Source organism: Dama dama, chromosome 31 (genome assembly GCF_033118175.1).
Source record: "Dama dama isolate Ldn47 chromosome 31, ASM3311817v1, whole genome shotgun sequence".
NCBI classification, from domain to species: Eukaryota; Metazoa; Chordata; class Mammalia; order Artiodactyla; family Cervidae; genus Dama; species Dama dama.
In genome coordinates this window covers 11,557,240-11,578,526 of record NC_083711.1, presented here as the reverse complement: position 1 = coordinate 11,578,526, position 21,287 = coordinate 11,557,240, and the positions used below count along the sequence as shown (strand labels likewise).

The following is a 21,287-nucleotide window of genomic DNA, read 5'->3' as shown; positions in this document are numbered from 1 at the left end:
GCAAATGGTGTAGTAACTTTGCGTAATGATCCCACTGTGAAGATATGAGGCTGGTAAGAGCAGCAGCAGCTGTGTCGATATACTTTTAACAAAATGTGAAAAGAATTGCTGGACAATCCCTCTACCTTCATGGTCACGCAGAATTGCAGGCACAGCACCACCATTGGAGCTTCCGTGATGAACACACACACACACACTGCCAACAGACTCACGCATAAGTTCACGCTCAATGTCCATATGTACAGACATCATATTTATGAGGGACAGACAACCAGGACACATTTAAAATACCAGACAAAGCAAATTTAATGAAAATAAAATTTCACGGATCTCACATGAACAATTCAGAATGAGAGCTCTGCCAAAATTTATGTCCAAAGGGTGACTCGTTACCCAAACTGTAAATCCATCCACCCCTCCCCCATGGCCCAAATTAGAATTGCAAGTTCAGGTGATTTTTAGCCCATCAGTCCTGGTAAACTGAAATCTGAAGATCTATCAAAGTGACCTGGGATTGGCTCATCATAATTTCATCAGAGAGAAGCACCAATGGAATGAAGTGTCCACACAGCAGAATCTAGAAGAGGAAAATTGGCTGATGGGTCTCAGTCACGTGTAACGTCGAGAGCAGGGTTTCTCAGTAGAAGCTAGAGGACCAGTATCTTCCATAGTAACATGGGCGGTAGCAGCCATATCCATAGCCACCATAGCCAGCACCATAGCCGCAGCCCAGACCTCGGAAGGACCCATAGCCACAGCCGTAGTTCCAGCCCAGACCACCAAGGCCATAGCCCAGGCCACCATAGTAGTTGCCGTAGTAATAGCTCATCTTGTCAAGTGTTGAAGATGTAGAAGAGAGCAAAGCCTTTGCTTGCAGAATATGAACTGCCCTGTTCCCTTGAGGCCTTTTATACACCGGTGTAGTAGGTGTGGCAAACCAAAAGCCATTGTGCCTTGCATTTTAACAGCTAATTTGCATGAAAACATCATTAACATTGTGTTCATTTAGAGGCGAGGCACCCACACCCATTAATGCTGGAATTCCTTTACTGCTGTCTCTTAAATTCCTGAAGGTATATCATATACTTTCAGTAATAAAAAAAAAAAAAAAATTACTGTCTGTAACCAAGCTTCATGAGTTTGAATAACTTGAGAGCCATAAATATTATTTAATCCTGCTTTGAAATAAGAGCATCATTCCTCTGCAGATGTGAAGCACAGATTCACAGAAATTCCAGGCCTCAATGAGATCATATCATTTAATCATCAACATTTTCTTTACCTTAGCTTTTGCAGAGAAACCAAGGGTCTAGATAAATACTGCTTTTGCTTTGTTTTAGTTTTTTGACAGAATTGATACTGATATTTGACTTCAAATAATGTTTTTAGCTAACTCTTTGGAAAAGACCCTGATGCTGAGAAAGATTGAGGGCAAAGAGAGAAGAAAACGACAGAGGATGAGATGGTTAGACAGCATCATTGACTCAATGGCCATGAACTTGAGCACACTCTGGGAGATAGTGGAGGACTGGGAAGCCTGACATGCTGCAGTCCGTGCAGTTGCAAAGAGTCAGACATGACTTAGTGACTGACAACATGGCATAGTCACTGACAAATATTGACAACAACAACAATATTTTTAGGCTAATTTATTGTATGGTTTTATACAGTTATATGGTATTAACTTTTATGTGCATCAACATTTCTTAATCATGAGATATCTCAAATGTATTTTCTAGTAAAAACTAAGTATGTATATAACTTGGGTGTGTGTACAACACTTCTATATGCCATAGTGTAACACATGCATTATATGAGGTATGTAGAATAAAATATGTATATTGAAAAGTGTATTTTAGTACTCATGCATGCATACTCAGTCACTTTGGTTGTGTCCAGCTCTTTGTGGCCCTATGGATTGTAGCCCACCAGGCTTCTCTGTCCATGGGATTTCCCAGGCAAGAATATTGGAGTAGGTTACCATGCTCTCCTCAAGGGAATCTTCCCAACCCAGAGAGCAAACCCTCATCTCCTGTGGCTCCTGCATTGCAGGCAGAGTCTTTACCATTGAGCCACCTTAGAAACCTATATTTTAGCATACTAATATCTAAAATGGAGCTTGCCAGATGGTGCTAGTGGTAAAGAACCCGCCTGCCATGGAGCAGACCTAAGAGACACGGGTTCAATCCCCAGGTTAGGAAGATCCTCTGGAAAAGGAAACAGCAGCCCATTCCAGTATTCTTGCCCAGAAAATTCCATGGACAGAGGAGCCTGGTGGGCTGCAGTCCACAGGATCACAAAGAGTTGGTCATGACTGAAGTATACTTTGCTGTTGTTGTTGTTTGGTTGCTAAGTTGTGTCTGAATCTTTTGCAACCCTGTGGACTGTAGCCCACCATGCTCTTCTGTCCATGGAATTTTCCAGGCAAGAATACTAGAGTGGGTTTCCATTTCCTTCTCCAGGGTATCTTCTTGACCCAGGGATCGAACCTGCATTTCCTCTATTGGCAGGCAGATTCTTTACCAACGAACCACCAGGAAGAACTAGGAAGAATTACAGATGAGACAAATACTATGAACCATCAGGAAGAATCAGGAAGAATTACAGATGAGACAAATACTATGGTTGGAACAATAAAATGATAATATCTTAGATAATATCACAAAGTTCTATAGGTTATACATACATCTTGCAATGTACCAAACCATTAAAAATTGTGAATATTATTGTCACCAAAAAAAGTATATGAACACAGCATTTTAAATGTATTTGGAAGAAATGTATAGACTGCCAGTAAACAACTCAAGGCACATACAATTAGTAAAACCTAGTTAAGTGACTTCATAGACTACACATTTTGTAGCCTAGAGTGAGATGGTCAAATTTCTAAATTATTGAAATGCTAAAGAATTTCTTTATCAAAAAGCATCAATTTTACTATTTCTAATTTCCCTTCACCCATAGACAAAAGGACGATAGTAATTCTACATATGTTAAGAGTCAACTTTTGTAATTATAAAATTACTTACAGAAAGAGCTAAAAAATAACCATTTGAAAGCCCAAATCATGATTATTAAAGGAAATTCATCTCATTTTCTGACAAGATTCATGCTAGAGTCTTATTATAGTAATAACTCTAATCAGTAAGGGAAGTATTGATTAGTTTCCCAAGCATACGGTATAAAGCTAACCTACCAGAGTCAAAGTACTCACTTTGATATGATTTGACAGGGACTATCAAACTTTATTAAGGTTCTCCAGTATGTCATAGTTACATTGAGGGATACAAGTATTCTTCAAGTCAAAGGCGACATTAATGTGGGACTTCACATAATTCTAGTAACATTGGGATGATTAAATATACTGTATAATGAATTTATTAAGTTATCTTAGTCTTACATCATTAAACATTTAGTTTATGTAACTCCCTATGTTCTGATTCTTGACCCAGAACACAGTCTTTTGATTATGTTCAGTCTTACCATTCCTTAGAAGAAAAGAGTAAGCTGATTATATTGGGTTTAAGTCCTTTGGTCTTGAAGACTGATATCTCAGGGTAAATTAACAAATTGGCTTCTCATTATGATTTCATTCCCCATATGAAATAGAAATGATGTGGAGATAAAATGGGCTAGGGGTATGTCCATTTCCCTGTAACAGAAATTTGTCTTTGTAAATTAATAAAATGATCAGATTATGTAGGTTAACTATGAGGAGAATTCTCAAATCAAGCACACTCAATTATTACTTTTCCTGCAAGAATTATTTCTTTTCCTATCTTAATGAGTTGGCTTTATGTTTTATAGATGATCCACTTGAACTTGTTAATGTTCATTGGCCCCTGAGAAATGGATTTATTCTCAGTGTACTGACTGAACCAAACCATCTAACTGAGCCTGTAAATAGAAGAGCTAGATTTTGGAAAAAGATAAAAATATCAGAGCAATTAATGTTTTTCTAGGAAACTTCTGGTGATTTGACTTTTTTCATTGGATGATTCCCTGTGCTTCCCTCTGGCCTCTGTGATCTAAGCAGAATCAATTAAAAATGAAATTACTTTATCAACATATACCTGGGACTAAACCTTACATTTATGGTGCTCCAGTAAACATATTTACCTAGCACATTATTCTGAGAGTATGTTTTAATAGGCAGAAATTTTTAGCACAGAAGGCAGTATCTCAAGCAAGCCTGAGAGAACTGCTCCAAAGAGAGGGGAAGATCCAGGTTATACAGAAGTTTTGTAGCAAAAAGTATGTAGTCTGAACTTCAAAAAAATTGTTGTTAATTAAAGAAAACCAAATAAACCAAGTTAAGGAATTTAGCACATTTCTATGTATGGGAAGTTGCAAGAGTCGGCTCACTGAAATAATTCCTTTCATTTATATCTCAGCTACCCTAACACTAACCCTTATGGCAGAAAATGAAGAAGAACTAAAGAGCTTCTTGACAAAAGTGAAAGAGAAGATTGAAAAAGTTGGCTTAAAGCTCGACATTCAGAAAACTAAGATCATGGCATCCAGTTCCATCACTTCATGGCAGATAGAAGGTGGAACAGTAGAAAGAGTGGCTGACTTTATTTTGGGGGGCTTTAAAATCACTGCAGATGATGACTGCAGCCATGAAATTAACAGACACTTACTCCTCGGAAGGAAAGTTATGACCAATATAGACAGCATATTAAAAAGCAGAGACATTACTTTGTCAACAAAGGTCCGTCTAGTCAAGGCTATGGTTTTTTCAGTATTCATGTATGGATGTGAGAGTTGGTCTATAAAGAAACTGAGCACTGAAGAACTGATGCTTTTGAACTGTGCTGTTGGAGAAGACTCTTGAGAGTCCCTTTGACTGCAAGGAGATCCAACCAGTCTATCCTAGAGGAGATCAGTCCTGGGTGTTTATTGGAAGGGCTGATGTTGAAGCTGAAACTCCAATACTTTGGCCAACTGATGCAAACAGCTGACTCATTTGAAAAGACCCTGATGCTGGGAAAGATTGAGGGCTGGAGGAGAAAGGGACAATAGAGGATGAGACGGTTGGATGGCATCACTGACTCAATGGACATGGCTTTAGGTGGACTCCAGGAGTTGGTGATGGACAGGGAGGCCTGGAGTGCTGCACTTCATGGGGTCACAAAGAGTCGGACACAACTGAGCAACTAAACTGAACTGAACTGAACCCAGGGCCAGCATCCTGTGTTTTTCACATCCTGAGCTCCCTTGGGGCTAGCTCACCTAGGGAGTGGCTGCAATCTGCTGGCTGCCAAATTGTAGGTATTCTTCTCCTTTCTGACTGCCCTTAGGGCTCACCAGGTCATATTGGAGGGCTGCAATCACTGATGACGGTCACATCCTTGTTTACTGACATAGTATGAAATATTCCATTTCTCAGTTTCCTCCTCTTGGTGTGAAATTGGACCAATTTTTTACCCAGCCCATTTTCAATTCAGTTATTAAGCAATATCCTGGGCTACCCTAAACAGATGAGCAAGAAGGCATATATGATCTATTACTGCAATGGTCCTTGTGCATACCTCTCTCCTGTAGTTCATTGCCTCAGCTTCTATGGCAACTACAGATTATTTCTGCTCCTATTAGTAGGAGCTTCTCCTTCCATGTATTAGTAGGTTAAATAACATATTTTGTTTTACAATTGATGTCTTCATTTAATCCATAAAGATTATTTTGTCTCTCTTTACCATTTTTTAATCCTATAAACTATCCATCAGGACTGCCAAGGCTTTTATTTTAAATATTTGGAATTTCTACTTTATACTCCACTACTTTTTAGATGACTTTTATACTGCAACCAAGACAATCTCTCCCAAGTCAGTATCCTAGTAGCCTAAGATGGTTCTCATATAAACAGTAATATAAAAGTAAAACACACACACACACAAAAGTAAAACACAAACTGAATTGACATCATGAGTGCATTTATTAATTCTGAGTTTTATTTAGATCTTTCCTCTCAGACCGAGAAACAGATTGATCCAAAGTCTACAGCACTGTAATATTATGAATGCTATCCTCATATTCTTAAATAAAGGAAAAGAACCCTATAATAGAAAAGAATGACTTTCACAAATTTCTACTGTTAACACAGCTAATTGTTGAACTACATGGCTTTCTAGTCAACCAAAATATAGAATTCCTGAATCCTGGTATTCCTCCAGGAATTTCATCTAGAATCAGAGGGATAAAACAGTTTTCTGAACTTAGAGAAACAAAATTTATACAGGATCCTTCAGTGTTTCACTCATGTTTTTTTATGTAGAATTCTCTAACAAATATCCTGGGATAAATTTAAAGTAAGCAGACTTAAAACATCTGGACTATGGCTTTTTCCAGCCACAAGAGGATTAAATAACCGATGCATTCTTTGTGTACTGCTCATGGGGTTCCGTGGCGAGAATACTGGAGTGATGTGCCATTCTCTCCTCCAGTGGACCACGTTTTGTCAGGGAATCCTGGTGTGCTGCAGTCCATGGGGTTGCAAAGTCAGAGACAACCGAGTGACTGAACAACAAAATGTTCTTTGTGGTTATGCCATCTGCCATTATTGAGGATTCTGATGAGGATCAGTTTTCTGATGTTTATTCTCATAATCATGGAAAATAAAATCTGACTTCAAAGAGTTTGCATTCTCACATGATATTCTCTTTACTATGTAGTTATCATTTACTTCACTGTACACTATATTATGAATACTCATGGAAGTATGTTTTCTCAGATCTGAAGATCAGACACAATATCATTGGAGAAGCAGGTTTACTTTTATCCTATGTAAGTGAAATTATATAATTTAATTTCTAGACAGCTACCAAGAATATAGAACTAAAGTCATGGATCATTCCTAGAGAGCTAATCAACCCAAAGACTTCAAAATGTATACAACACATGTAATAAGCATAAGATTTCAGCCTAAGATTAAGATTGCAAAACAACAGTAAGAGTGTATTCACAGATATTTTTATCATGGTTATATTATAATAAAAAACAAAAATGGGGAAACAATCTAAATATAAAACAACAGAGAAATAGTACTCTAATTTAAAAATATATATATTTATAAGGCATTTTAATGCCATGAGAAATCTCTAGTGGTAAAATGCTTATTAACCAAAGCAGTATAAAAAAATCACTATATGAATTCAGTGATTTAATTATGTGAAATATCATAAAGTAAAAAAAGAAAAAAAAAAAATGGGACAAGGGTTAATAATCCTACCTCACAGAATTGTTATGAGAAGAAAATGATTGAGAGAGAGGAAATTAGTACAGAAGTTCTTACCGCGCAAACACTCAATGTGTTGGCTTCTATTATTTTGAAAAATGTAAGGGAATGCATTTTAGGAATCTAGGATATCAGCAAATTAAAATTGACTGGGATGGGTGAATTTAACTCAGATGACCATTATATCTATTACTGTGGGCAAGAATTCCTTAGAAGAAATGGAGTAGGTTTTATAGTCAACAAAAGAGTCCAAAATGCAGTCCTTGGATGGCAATCTCAAAAATGACAAAATGATCTCTGTTCATTTCCAAGGCAAACCATTCAGTATCACGGTAATCCAAGTCTACGCCCTGACCAGTAGTGCTGAAGAAGCTAAAGTTGAATGGTTCTATGAAGTTCTAGAACTAACACCCAAAAAAATGTCATTTTCATTATAAGGGACTGGAATGCAAAAGTAGGAAGTCAAGAAACACCTGGAGTAACAGGCAAATTTGGCCTTGGAGTACAAAATGAAGCAGGTCAAAGGTTAACAGATTTTGCCAAGAGAATGAACTGGTCATAGCAAACACCCTCTTCCAACGACACAAGAGAAGATTCTACACATGGACATCACCAGATGGTCAATATCAAAACCAGACTGATTATATTCTTTGCAGCCAAAGACAGAAAAGATCTATACAGTCAGCAAAACTAAGACCGGGAGCTGACTGTGGTTCAAATCATGAACTCCTTATTGCCAAATTCAGACTTAAATTGAAGAAAGTAGGGAAAACCACTAGACCATTCAGGTATGACCTAAATCAAATCCCTTACAGTTATACAGTGGAAGTGAGAAATAGTTTTAAGGGATTAGATCTGATAGACACAGTGCCTGATGAACTATGGGCAGAGGTTCATGATATTGTACAGGAGACAGTGATCAAGACCATCCCCAAGAAAAAGAAAGGCAAAATGGTTGCCTGAAGAGGCCTTACAAATAGCTGTGAAAAGAAGAGAAGTGAAATGCAAAGGAGAAAAGGAAGGATATAGCCATTTGAATGCAGAGTTCCAAAGAATAGCAAAGAGAATTAAGAAAGCCTTCCCTAGTGATCAATGCAAAGAAATAGAGGAAAACAATAGAACGGGAAAGACTAGAGATCTCTTCCAGAAAATTAGAGATACCAAGAGAACATTTCATGCAAAGACAGGCACAATAAAGGACAGAAATGGTATGGATTTAATAGAAGCAGAAGATATTAAGAAGAGGTGGCAAGAATATACAGAACTATACAAAAAATATCTTCATGACCCAGATAATCACAATGGTATGATCATTCACCTAGAGCCAGACATTCTGGAATGTGAAGTCAAGTGGGCCTTAGGAAGCATCATTTTGAACAAAGCTAGTGGAGGTGATGGAATTCCAGTTGAGCTATTTCAAATTCTGAAAGATGATGCTGTGAAAGTGCTGCACTCAATATGCCAGCAAATTTGGAAAACTCAGCAGTGGCTACAGAACTGGAAAAAGGCAGTTTTCATTGCAATTTCAAAGAAAGGCAATGCCAAAGAATGCTCAAACTACTGCATAATTGCACTTATTTCACATACTAGCAAAGTGTTGCTCAAAATTCTCCAAACCAGGCTTCGACAGTACATGAACATTAACTTCCATATGTTCAACCTGGATTTAGAAAAGCAGAGGAAACAGATCAAATTGCCAACATCTGTTGGATCATCAAAAAGCAGAAGAGTTCCAAAAAAAATCTACTTCTTCTTTATTGACTATGCCAAAGCCTTTGACTGTGTGGACCACAACAAAATGTGGAAAATTCTTCAAGAGATGGGAATACCAGACCTGCCTCCTGAGAAACATGCATGGAGATCAAGAAGCAACAGTTAGAACTGGACATGGAACAACAAACTGGTTCCAAATCGGGAAAGGAGTACGTCAAGGCTGTATATTGTCATCCCTCTTATTTCACTTATATTCAGATTACATCCTGTGAAATCCTGGGCTGGATGAAGAACAAGCTGGAATCAAGATTGCCGGGAGAAATACCAATAACCACAGATACGCAGATAACACCACCCTTAAGGCAGAAAGCAAAGAAAAACTAAGGAGCCTCTTGATGAAAGTGAAAGAGGAGAGTGAAAATGTTGGCTTAAAACCAACATTCAGAAAACTAAGATCATGGCATCTGATCACATTACTTCATGGCAAATAGATGGGGAAATAATGGAAACAGTGACAGATTTTATTTTGGGGGGCTCCAAAATCACTGCAGATGGTGACTGTAGCCATGAAACTAAAAGATGCTTGCTCCTTGGAAGAAAAGTTATGATCAACCTCGATACAGCACATTAAAAAGCAGAGACATTATTTTGCCAACAAAGGTCCATCTAGTGAAAGCTATGGTTTTTCCATTAGTCATGTACGGTTGTGAGAGTTGGACTGTGAAGAAAGCTGAACACACCAAAGAATTGATGCTTTTGAACTGTGGTGTTGGAGAAGACTCAAGAGTCCCTTGGACTGCAAAGAAATCCAACCAGTCCATCCTAAAGGAGATCAGTCCTGAATATTCATTGGAAGGACTGATGCTGAAGCTGAAACTCCAATACTTTGGCCACCTGATGTGAAGAACTGACTCATTTGAAAAGACCCTGATGCTGAGAAAGACTGAAGGTGGGAGAAGTAGAGGATGACAGAGGATGAGATGGTTACATGGCATCACCAAGTCAATGGACATGAGTTTGAGCAAATTCTGGGAGTTCATGATGGACAGGGAGGCCTGGCATGCTGCAGTCCATGGGGTCGCAAAGAATCAGACATGAGTGAGTGAATGAACTGAACTGAACTGAAGGGAATACTTCTCTTAAAACATATAAAACATACATATCATCAGTAAGTTTGGTGCATTAAAAATCATTCACCTAAACGTCTTAATTGATGGAAGAAGAAAATGATATTCCCTTACCAGAGTAAAAGTAATATTCTCCCAGGTAATTCTCTCAGCTGGATGCATGTACAGCATGAGAGGATGTTATTTAAGCAGCAGTTATATGATGAGTTCAGATGGAATATTTGCTTAGAGAACAAACTAGTTAGCAAGGAGGAGGGAAATGGGGGAGGAGCAAGATAAGGGTAGGTGAATTAAAAGGTAAAATCAATTGTGTATAAAATAAGCTACTACCATATATTGCACAGCAAAGGGAATACAACCAATACTTTATAACTTTAAATGGAGTATAATCTATAAAATCACTGAATCACTATGTTGTACACTTTTAACTAATACATTTGATTGGCCAAAAAGTCCGTTCAAGTTTCTCCATAACATGAACTTTTTGACCAACCCAATAGTATTTATTGGAAATCAACCATGTTTCAAAAAATTTCACCAAGCAGATCAAGAACACAAGACCCTCCCAGGGTTCTGAGCTGCCAGGATATTTAAATGAGAGCAGACAATGAGTTGTAGTAGACCAATGAAGATGTCAATAGTTTCCCAATGAGATCTGAGGTTAGCCTTCCAACATGAAATAACACAAAATTAGTAAACTGTGGTAGCTTTAAATTCATTCATTATCACATTTAATCATTCCACAGATATACATTGTTCGTGAACTACAGAGTCTTGAATGAAGCTTGGGGGATAGTTTTATGGAAAACAAATCAGGGGTCCCTGTCCTCAATGAGCATGCATTCCTCTAGGTGAGAACAAATACAAATAGACTAGATGATGATGAATTCTATGCAGGAAAAGGGTGTACAGAAGGGGCTTAGAGTGTGCAGCCAGGAAGTTGAAGTTTTCAGTAGATAGGTAAGCCTCAGAGAGAAGAAAATTTTGAGACAACTGTCAGAGAATATGAGGAAGCAAAATGTGCCAATGTTTGACAAAAGAGCTCTCCAGTTGGAAGGCACAGCAAGCTCTAAGACACTGATGTGGTCCAGAATACAGAGGGGTACCATGGGGAGAAGAGTATTGGGAGGGGAAGAAATGGAGGTGTTTTTAGGGGCCTCTGGAGGAATCTGGCTTTTACCCTTAATGAGACAACAGATAGCAGAGTGTTTACAGCCAAGGAGTATATGATCTTACATTTTATACCCCTTTTATCATCAGTTTCTGTCTCATAAGATAGTAGAGCACCAGGTGGCGCTGGTGGTAAAGAGCCTGTCTGCCAACGCAGGAGAGGTAAGAGGTGCAGGGTTGGTCCCTGGAGCAGGGCATGGCAATCTACTCCAGTATTCTTGCCTGGAGAATCCCCGGACAGAGATGCCTGGAAGGCTATGATCCATGGCGTCGTAAAGAGTTGGACATGATTGAAGCAGCTTAGCAGCAGTAGTGACAGCAAGAAATTTTGAAATGGTTTCAGCTTTTTGTGCTTGAGCAACCAAGAACTTAATGCATTGTATGTCTATGTCTACATATTTTGTCTCCACAGTGAGCTATCTTAGAAGGGACACCACTCCAATGCAATAATATTTTACATATCCAAAAGCAGTCAAGACCTTTATGAAATATGTTCCATAACAGAAAATACATTCTACTTGTAGTTGCAGAAAACAAACATGTGGAAACAAGATGTGGGTCATTACTTTGGAGTGTCAAGCTAGTATTAAAATAAATGTTAATAAACCTTGGGCACTTACTCTATTCTAGGTACTACACTTAGTCTTTTGTATACAAATGTCATTTAATCCTCAACTCTCCAAGGCGGGATGCGTATTGAGCTTTCCACATTTTGTGAAAGATGAGGTTGATGGCTGAATAGTAAATTTTTCAAAATTACATAAACAGATAAGTGGTAGAGTTTGGACAGGAATCTAGTTGGTCTGGATCTAGATTTTCATTCTCCATCACTCCATTCTATCACTTATAAGAATAGAGAAAAATAAATCCAATGAAGAAGCATTGACCTTGACAATAATGACAAACATCATACATACCTTACTCCTCCCTGTTAAACTATGTTACTTCCTTTCCAGTATTTTTAATTTTGTGAATTTCTACTCATCAGTCTTATTTTACTACAAAAATAAATAAATAAGGTGCATATGAGTAAATCAGTTAAATTCTATAAAAGAAATAGGAGATGAGACTAGAAAAATTAGGCGAAAAATTTGTGCATGACTTATATGCCCTGCTAAGATGCTGAAGCAAAAGTCCCATCAGGAAGTCTTTCTTGTCCACACAGCAGAGCGTATGCATCGTGTCTCACCCTGCTGCTTCCTGCCCAAGCCACTAAGTCTGTCCCTGCACGTGTAACCCTGGGCCTATTGCACCTCCTGTTACTACTATATTCACCTCCCGTCTCCCACGTTCTGATTTGCGGGTTCACGGCATGTGGGATCCTACTTCCCTGAACCAGGAATCAAACTCTCGCCCCCTGCATTGGCGTCTCAACCATTCCCTGGACCATCGGGGAAGTCCCCGGATGAACTCTTGGCCTGCTCCGTGCTGAGTCGCTTCAGTCATGTCCAAGTCTCTGCGACCCCATGGACTGCAGCCCACTAGGCTCCTCTAGCCGTGGGATACTCCAGGCAAGAATACTGGAGTGGGTTGCCATGCTCTCCTCCAGGGAATCTTCCTGACCTAGGGATTGAACCCTCATCTCTTACATCTCCTGCATTGAGGCAGATTCTTTACGACTAGCGCCACTAGGGGAGCTATTGAATGAACTTGAAATGAATAAAGTTCTAAGTAATTTATGATATTTATGTTTTTTGGTATGTTATGTTATATAAGAAGAATGAAAAACTGAAAATGATAATAATAGAAATCTCAAAAATAACTGTTAAATATCATGCTTGGAATGTGTTGCCTCAAATCATGCTCCCTGCCACTGACTGCTGGGTTATGATTTCACACTGTTTAATTAATTCATTCAGAAGTTACTTATTGAGCTCCTATTTTGTGTAAGACACTGATGTTTTAGAATCAGTGATACAGTGGGAAAAATATAAAGAAGCCATTTTCATGGATCTTACGTACCCTGCTCTGTGAAACAGTTTGAAAAGCTGTGAGTGAGGTGTAAGATGGGCTTTAGAAAGAACTTTAGAGAAGAAGAAGAATTAAATATGAAAAGACAGACAAGAGTCTATTACAATAGTCCAAATGCAAAAAACCCATTAATCTTCAGTTCCATAGTGATTCCGATGTTAAAAGTATGATCATTTCAGATTAAACCTCTCTTACTCTATCCTACTCTCTGAAGTCTGAGTCAATTCATGTTGAATGTCTTCCTGTTATTTTAGCTCAAGATATTTTCTATTTATTTCCTGTTACTTCCTCTTAAAACCCCTGTCACTTCTTTACTTTCACTCACACATACACACATAGAACCCATCTTCATCTTAACTTTGTTTCTACTCAACCTTCAGATGTCACTCCTTCCAGAAAGGCTTAGGCCTTCCCATAATATATGATCACAAGATATCTTACTATTCTCAGAATAAGAAATATCAAACTGTATTATAACTGTCAAATGGATTGACATAGATTGTACATACAAGAGAAGAGAGACCATCTCCATCTTTTATATCTTCATCTCTATGGTACCAGGTGATAACTTATACCTAGCAAAAATCCATTCCATAAATACTTGTGTCACTAAACCAAACTGGTATAGAAACACCAACAATAACATTGGTCATGAAAATGCAAGTAAAAAAAAAAACACTAAAGCAAAATGATTGTAATCAAAAAATATAAATAAAGCCATCTTTGTAAGATCATTTAATAGCTATTTTCAAAAACAGGAATTTCATCTCATAGGTAATTTTAATTGGGAACGTGTGGAATTACTAAAACAGTACAACTTCAAAAAGGAAAAAAGTAAACACTTGGAGAGACTTCTTGCTCAATCCGGATCCTGTGGGTTGTGTTCCAAAGCAATGCAACTGTAGCCCTGGATTGCTTATTTTTTGGTAAATGATGGGATGATGAACACTGGAAAAAGAGCTAGCACTTCTCAGAAGGTGAACCCAATAGCTGAGTGGATCCAAGCATCCCTCAGTAGCATCTGAAGCATAGACATCTGCCACCACAAGGACGACAGAGACTGTAACCATGCCGCTCAGAGTCACAGCTGTGAATCACCATAGATGGCCATGTCAGCCAGCGCCGTATCTATAGCCCAAACCACTGTCATAGTAACCTAATAGAACGTGGTGTCAGGAGTGGAGGGCTAATTTTAAGAACAGAGTTAATTCCCTGAGTTTGAATATCATCTGCACATGACCATTTATATGCTCAGTAGTGGTTGCAGCAAAACACAGACACGCCTAGTCTCCTTACTTTATGGCCTGAATAACTCATCATTTCTAAATTCTTTCCTTCCTTAAACAATTCAGCGTGGCACATTGTAACATCCTGACATCTTAAAATGACACCTCTCTATTGTATTTATTTTGCTTATATTTTTGTCTCATATAAGAAACAATGAGCTACTTCAGGGCAAGATCCTATATTACTCATCCTTCTACCCCATTGTCTCACAGGTGCTTTGACACAAACTGATACTTAAATGTTTGCTGATTGAATTAATAGATGGATGTATGGAGGAGTAAATCAATTTGCATAAATTGCTAATTTCTCAGAATGCTTTTGGGCAAAGATAATTTACACTACATAACCCCAGTTCGAGCCCAGGGTCTGGAAGATCCCCTGGAGAAGGGCATGGCAACCCATTCCAGTATTTTTGCCTGGAGAATTCCATGGACTGAGAAGCCTGGAGGGCTATAGTTCATGGGGGTCCCAGAGTCAGGCACGACTGAGTGAATAACACTTTCACTTTCAACTCATACTAACAAGTTTCTACAGTAAAATTCTACCAGTTCAATCATGCCTACAATGAAATTATTTTCCTTGATTAAAAGTCATAGTCACTTAGATGCCAAATTTTAATCCATCACCAACTTTCACATCATCACATGTAACCTGCTAACCCTATTTTGAGCACTTTGTTAATAATATTTGAGATAGAATCAGTTCACAGTTTACAGCACATGTTTTATTGGACGTTCAAGGGAAGACATTCAAAGGATAATCTGACAGCTTTGTCTTAGGACAAAAATAGTTACACAATCAATTCATTAATCTCCCTTCTTATACATTTTAATAGGTATTGACTAGTTGGCCTGAATTCTACCTATGTGAACTAATCTTTCCAGAAGGTTAACGCTTGATCACAGACCTAAATGGTCAATATCTTTATACAGTAGTGATATCTATTTAGGAATCCAGTAATGCTGACAATACCATGTCAGTCAAAGGCATCTTTGTTATTGCTGTGAGTATTTTATGGTAATATTTCACGTGGATAATAACATGTTTAGATAAAAGCATTACCTCATGCTCCCAGAACTTGTTCTAGGAGGAAATTAAGAAGCAGATATTTGTGCAGCAACATCTGAACAGCTTAGACACTTCAGTAAGCATTAAGTATAATTATAGAAAAATAACCAGAGAAATAGCATTCAACAGGTTTTTTGATAAAAATAAAGCAACTTTTTAAAGATAAATAAAACATATTTTTCACTATTTTAAAGTGACTAATAAATGACAAAAAAGAAGTGTCCAGGATCAATGTAAATATGATTATCATCACATATTTGTTCAATCTTTTCACCCTAGTCTATTTTCTGTTAGCTTCTTAAATATTCCTTCTGATTCTAACATGCTGGTCAGAGAACAGATTTCTCTTCAACCTAGTTACTATATTTACATCGCCAAATTTTACCAAGTATAGTTCTGATCTGCAAAGAACTTTCCCTCCAGAGGCATCCATGCTATGAAGCTTTGCTGGAATTTATCACTGAGCACTTTCAGCCTGCCATTGTCATTAGCAACCTCAATGACAAGGCAGCTCATTCTGGCCAGAAAAACAGTCTTTTGTTTTAAGAAGTAGGACATATGAGACATCAGACATACATGTGCATTATGCTGTTTGTAAATATAGAATCTGCAGAATCTGCAGCATAGCTTTTTATACACTCCACAAAACTCTAACTCTGTGGTATTCTCCCACTGGTAATATATTGATATCAAATCCAAACTTATATATCAGTTGGCACAGAAGTGATGCTAGTGTAGCTGACATGCCAGTTACAATGAATCTCAGTATTCAGCCGATTTTTAACTTATTAACAACATTTGTCAACATCCAGAATTTTAGGGAAACTCACATTTGGGGGCAGTAGTGTGGTGCTTCCCAGGTGGAACTAGTCGTAAAGAACCTGCTTGCCAATGCAGGAGACATAAGAGATGTGGGTTTGACTCCTTGGTAGGGAAGATCCCCTGAAGAAGGAAATGGCAACCCACTCTAGTATTCTTGCCTGGAAAATCCCATGGACAGGGGAGGCTGGTGGGCTGCAGTCCATGGGGTAACAAAGAGTCAGGCACAACAGAAAGTGACGTAGCACACACAGTTTGTATCTTATCTCATTAAAGTGCCAAAAATCCAAAGTGACAAACTTAGCCTCAGTTCAGCATATCAAACAATTGAGGTGCAAAAAGATTGATTAATTGGTCAAAAATCACATAAGCAGTAAATAGAACAGTGATGGTTCAAATTCACACATGCCCAGTTATATGATTTCAACTTTGCTTTCTTTTGTTTTATATTTTTATTACCAATGATATTGCTTCTTCTACCCCTGGAGAAATTAAGAATTGATAGATTGAGGTTTTCCCCAACACACTTCTTTGGACCAGACATGATCATAACATGTCTGGAAATTTACTCCACTAGTCATTTATGAAGATGGAAATGGGAGCAACTGCTATATAATTTTCCAAAGTGAAAGTGAAGTCGCTCAGTCATGTCTGACCGCATGAACTGTAGCCTACCAGGCTCCTCAGTCCATGGAATTTTCCAGGCAAGAATACTGGAGTGGGTTGCCACTTCCTTCTCCAGGGGTTCTTCCCAACCCAGGGATCGAACCCTGGTCTCCCGCATTGCAGGCAGCCGCTTTACCGTCTGAGCCACCAGGGAAGCCCAGGCACACTAAAAATCAGTCTTAGATATGGGAGTGCCACTCTAAGTGTGGACGAAAAAGCAAGCAGGCCAGATAGAAAATCATGAGACACATCCCATTTTGTTCTAATCCTCTTAGAGTTGAAGAACAATAGCCAAAAGAATGTGAAGTAGAAAGGATGAATTATAGCCACGGAGAAGCTCAACATTAAATGATGTGACAGAGCTACAGTCTGACAGAAGAAGGTCCAAAGGTCAAAAATCAGGATGGGGGGGTGGGTGGAAATGGAGCTACCATTTTGGACAACTGGTTTTGCTATGACTAAATAAGATTTCAAGTTTATCATGATTAGGGATGAGAAAGTGGGAAAGTCTGTGAAAGTGAGAAAGCGCTAGTCATTCAGTCATGTCTGACTCTCTGTGACCCCATAGACTGTAACCCACCAGGCTCCTCTGTCCATGGCAATCTCCAGGCAAGAATACTGGAGTGGATTGCCATCCCCTTCTCCAGAGGATCTTCCTGACCCAGGAATTGAACCCGGGTCTCCTGCATTGCAGGCAGATTCTTTACTATCTGAGCCACAAGGGAAGCCCAGTGTCAATTACTACAGTACCATGCGGAACTTGCTTCTTAGCAATGCATGTTCTGTGGAAAACAACTTTTGTCCATGCATTGTTTTTAGCTGCATCATCATCAGCAATAGCCATCACCCTCATTATATATCCATATAGAAATACTTATGTATATAACTTTTTGTTTTCTTTGCATTTATGTAGGAGACAGATCTCAGTTATAGAAACCTTGTTGATGATTAGAAATAAGCAAGGCAAAACAAGACATTTAAAGAATTCAGAATTACAGTATATATTTCTTGAACAATCATGTTGTTTGTATATCTATGCCGCGTTATATGCTACTTCCTCTGCCAGGAAAGACTTCTCATCTTGTTTTTGTCTGGATGCCTCATTATTGTCATGGAATTCTCAGTCCATGTGTACTTACCTCTGGATAATTTGCCTTATCATCAGCTGGTCTGTGTCTTTTATGCTCCCATGATGCCCCTGTGGCCAACTCTCTTGGAACTTCTGCCTATAATGTAGAACCAACTGTCTACTTCACAAGGCTTCAAGCTCCTTCAGAGCAGGAATTAGGTCTTATTTCTCTCTTTTTTTTTTTTCTTATTTCTCTTTTTATGATAGGTGTCCAGTTTATACAACATATGTGAATTAATGAATTAATAAATCCTATAGAGGTAGACCTAAAATAAATAGCTACAAAATAAATATTAAGTCCTATAGGAAAGAAAGTTCAGGCTTCTTTGGATGATAAGTGCAGAGATAATCTAGGTCTGCCTGACATGACTAAGTAGGTTGTGTGGGAGGCAGACAAGGAAACTCAGATGATGCACTGTTCAAGTTGAGAGTTAACAGTTGATTTAGATACAGGCTGGCAGACAGATGGAAGAGGCATTATCACAGATGGCATGAGTTATCCACAGATAAGAAGGTGTCAGAATGCATGTCACGATCAGCAAAGTATAAGAAGGAAACACAAGATAAAATGGCTATTGGCATATGAGAGAATAGCTGGAAATGGCATTAGACACTAATGTATCATGAAAGAATTTCATGTCTTGCTCATGAGATTAGATTTTGTGTTTTTAGTGATGGAGCCAAAGACCAAGGACGGATTTCCAGCTCCCTTACAGGTAGCCTCATGAGAAGCACCATGAAAGCAAGATAATCAAGTTAGGAAAATCATCTAATGGAAACCAAGGAAAGAGGTGGTCATCAGTGCCAAATGCTGCAAAACAGAGAGGACAAACATAAGACATGTCAAAGATACTGAGTATTTAATAGGCTTTTGGTAACCCGAGTAATGGTTGGAGACAAAGTTTAATGAAAGTAGGAGACAGGTTAGAGTGGATTGAAGACAGAATGAGAAGCACCAGAGAAAACCATTTAAAAATCTTAGATGTCAAAGAAATTGAGAAAAAGCCAGTGAGGGCTGATCTGGTGTTGAGACAGGCTTTTTAATTTCACAAGACTTGAGCATGTTTGAGACTAAAAGAAAGGTGTCAGTAGAAAAAAAGAAGCTGAAAATATAGTAGACAGAGGGGATAATTTATCAAGGCTGTTGAGGGAGATGGCATTAAAAGCAAAGTGGAAGAATGATTTTTTGGACAGGAGGGAGGACATGGTTTCCCTGGAGACTTAGATAAAAGGCTAAAAGACAGGTGCAAATGTAGGTAAGCGTGTGGGAAGGGAGTTGATAGAACTTCCCCCGATAGATTCTCTTTTCTCCATGAAATAAAGCCCAAGAGTTACAGACAGAGGAGGGAAGATGCAGAAGTAAGCTCTGAATAAGAGGTTTTTGTGATACTTGTAAACGGTTGGCACTGAAGCGGTGAAAGTAAGAAATAAAGAGACCTGAGAACAACTGAGAGGATTATCAAGCAGCTCTGAGGACTCAGCCAAAATGAGGATGCTGAAAATTCATGATGGCACCACTCCATACATTCTGGGATTTTCTCCAGCAGCTGTTCGGAGCCTGTGTTTGGAATAGAGGAGACTGGAATTAACGCAGATGAGAGTTTAGAGGGCAGAGGGCTAGGAGGAGAAAAGAGCTGCTGAGAAGAGTGTGATGGATAAAATTTACAATAATGGCAGGAGTCTCTGTCGTTTATTGTCCAAACTAGTACCCTTGAATGTTAAAGGTGACATTATTAATAATCATGTCAGGACACTGGATATAAACCATAGAACATATAGGAAATTAAGTGAATAACATAATAAGCTTTTTAAAAGGAAGGTGTTTAAGGAAAAACTGATTTTGTTTGTGTACTTAAAGGGGCACAGCTGTAATAGGCCTGTGAGGACCTGGGAGAATAAGAAATGTAAAGATATTGCATTTCATTTTCAGAAAAGGAGCATTTTCTAATCTTGACATGTGTGGATCTGGGAATTGTTTTTGAAGTAGAACAGAGATGCTGGGGACCAAGGAATTTTGAGCCAGAAATGCTTAAATTAGTTGTCTACATAATTCAATATTCTAAATATAAGACTATAGTACTCGCTGTCATAGTCTTTGAAGCTTTTGACTTAGAGATTATGATGGTGGTATAATAAGAGATATCAGAAAGTATGGAGAGTTGTTGGATCAAAAGATTAAGGAATCAGGGACCTAGAAGGGAAGTCTGATGGTACCCAGTGAAAGAAAGTCATCTTGGTTTCCTGCCAGGAGGCCAATCCAGCGATGCCAGCTTTGACCATCTGCTAAGTACAGAAAACACAAAGGCAAACGGCCAAGTGAGACTTCTCTAACCTCTTCCTTAAACTTGATTCGGTATGCGAGTCAAAAAAAAAAAAAAAAACCTGAAACTGCTAGTACACAACTAAAAAGGCTAGCTGGAAAAGTAGAAAATAAAATCCTTATCATGCTCTATCTTTCTTTTCTACCCTAGGCTGCTAATCTAATTTGTTACTAAGCTGTTTCATCTAAATCATTGTTTCTATATTTGCCCTTGGTTTTTTGCTTACCTGTAAAATGAAGAAGATACTCAAATACACTTTATAGGGTTATAGAAGATAGTAAATAAGTTTATATATGTTAATCACTTAGAGATATGTACAGTATTTTGTAGGTGATAGCATTCATCATCACCACTATTGTCATCAGATCAACATCATGTCATTAGAAGCTCAGTGCAGAGTCTAAAAGTCTTTCCTTCTCACTAACCTAAAATCTTGCATCTGCTACACACATTGGGAAGTGTGACTGAATACCAAGTCAGTGTAGAAAGGTCTAGAAGATTTTCCTGCAGAAGCAGGAAAATAGATTACCAGGAGGAGGCAGAGAAGAGACTGGGGAGCAGTGCAGGCTAAGATGACTGTGATGTTCGCTCTACAAGTGGATACAGATGAGCTTCTGTGTAGACGAATCCCTCGCCACTGTGCAAAGGCTTTTAGGTGAAACTTGCACCAGATCAGCACCAGTGACAGCCCAGAAAGTTGCAGTGTGGTGAAGTATATTCTTATTCTTTCGCCTCTGTAAAAGGATTATATATTTCCAATTCCAAAACTCAACATTCAG

At 38.4% G+C, this 21,287-nt stretch overlaps 1 protein-coding gene across 1 annotated transcript; it reads right to left on the bottom strand.

The window, feature by feature from the left end:
• Window positions 1-637: 637 nt before the first annotated feature.
• On the bottom strand, window positions 638-829 carry LOC133050010 (keratin-associated protein 20-2-like). Its single transcript, XM_061134101.1, has one exon. The coding sequence runs from the start codon at window positions 827-829 to the stop codon at window positions 638-640; it is 192 nt and encodes a 63-aa protein (XP_060990084.1).
• Between the last annotated feature and the right edge of the window lie 20,458 nt (window positions 830-21,287).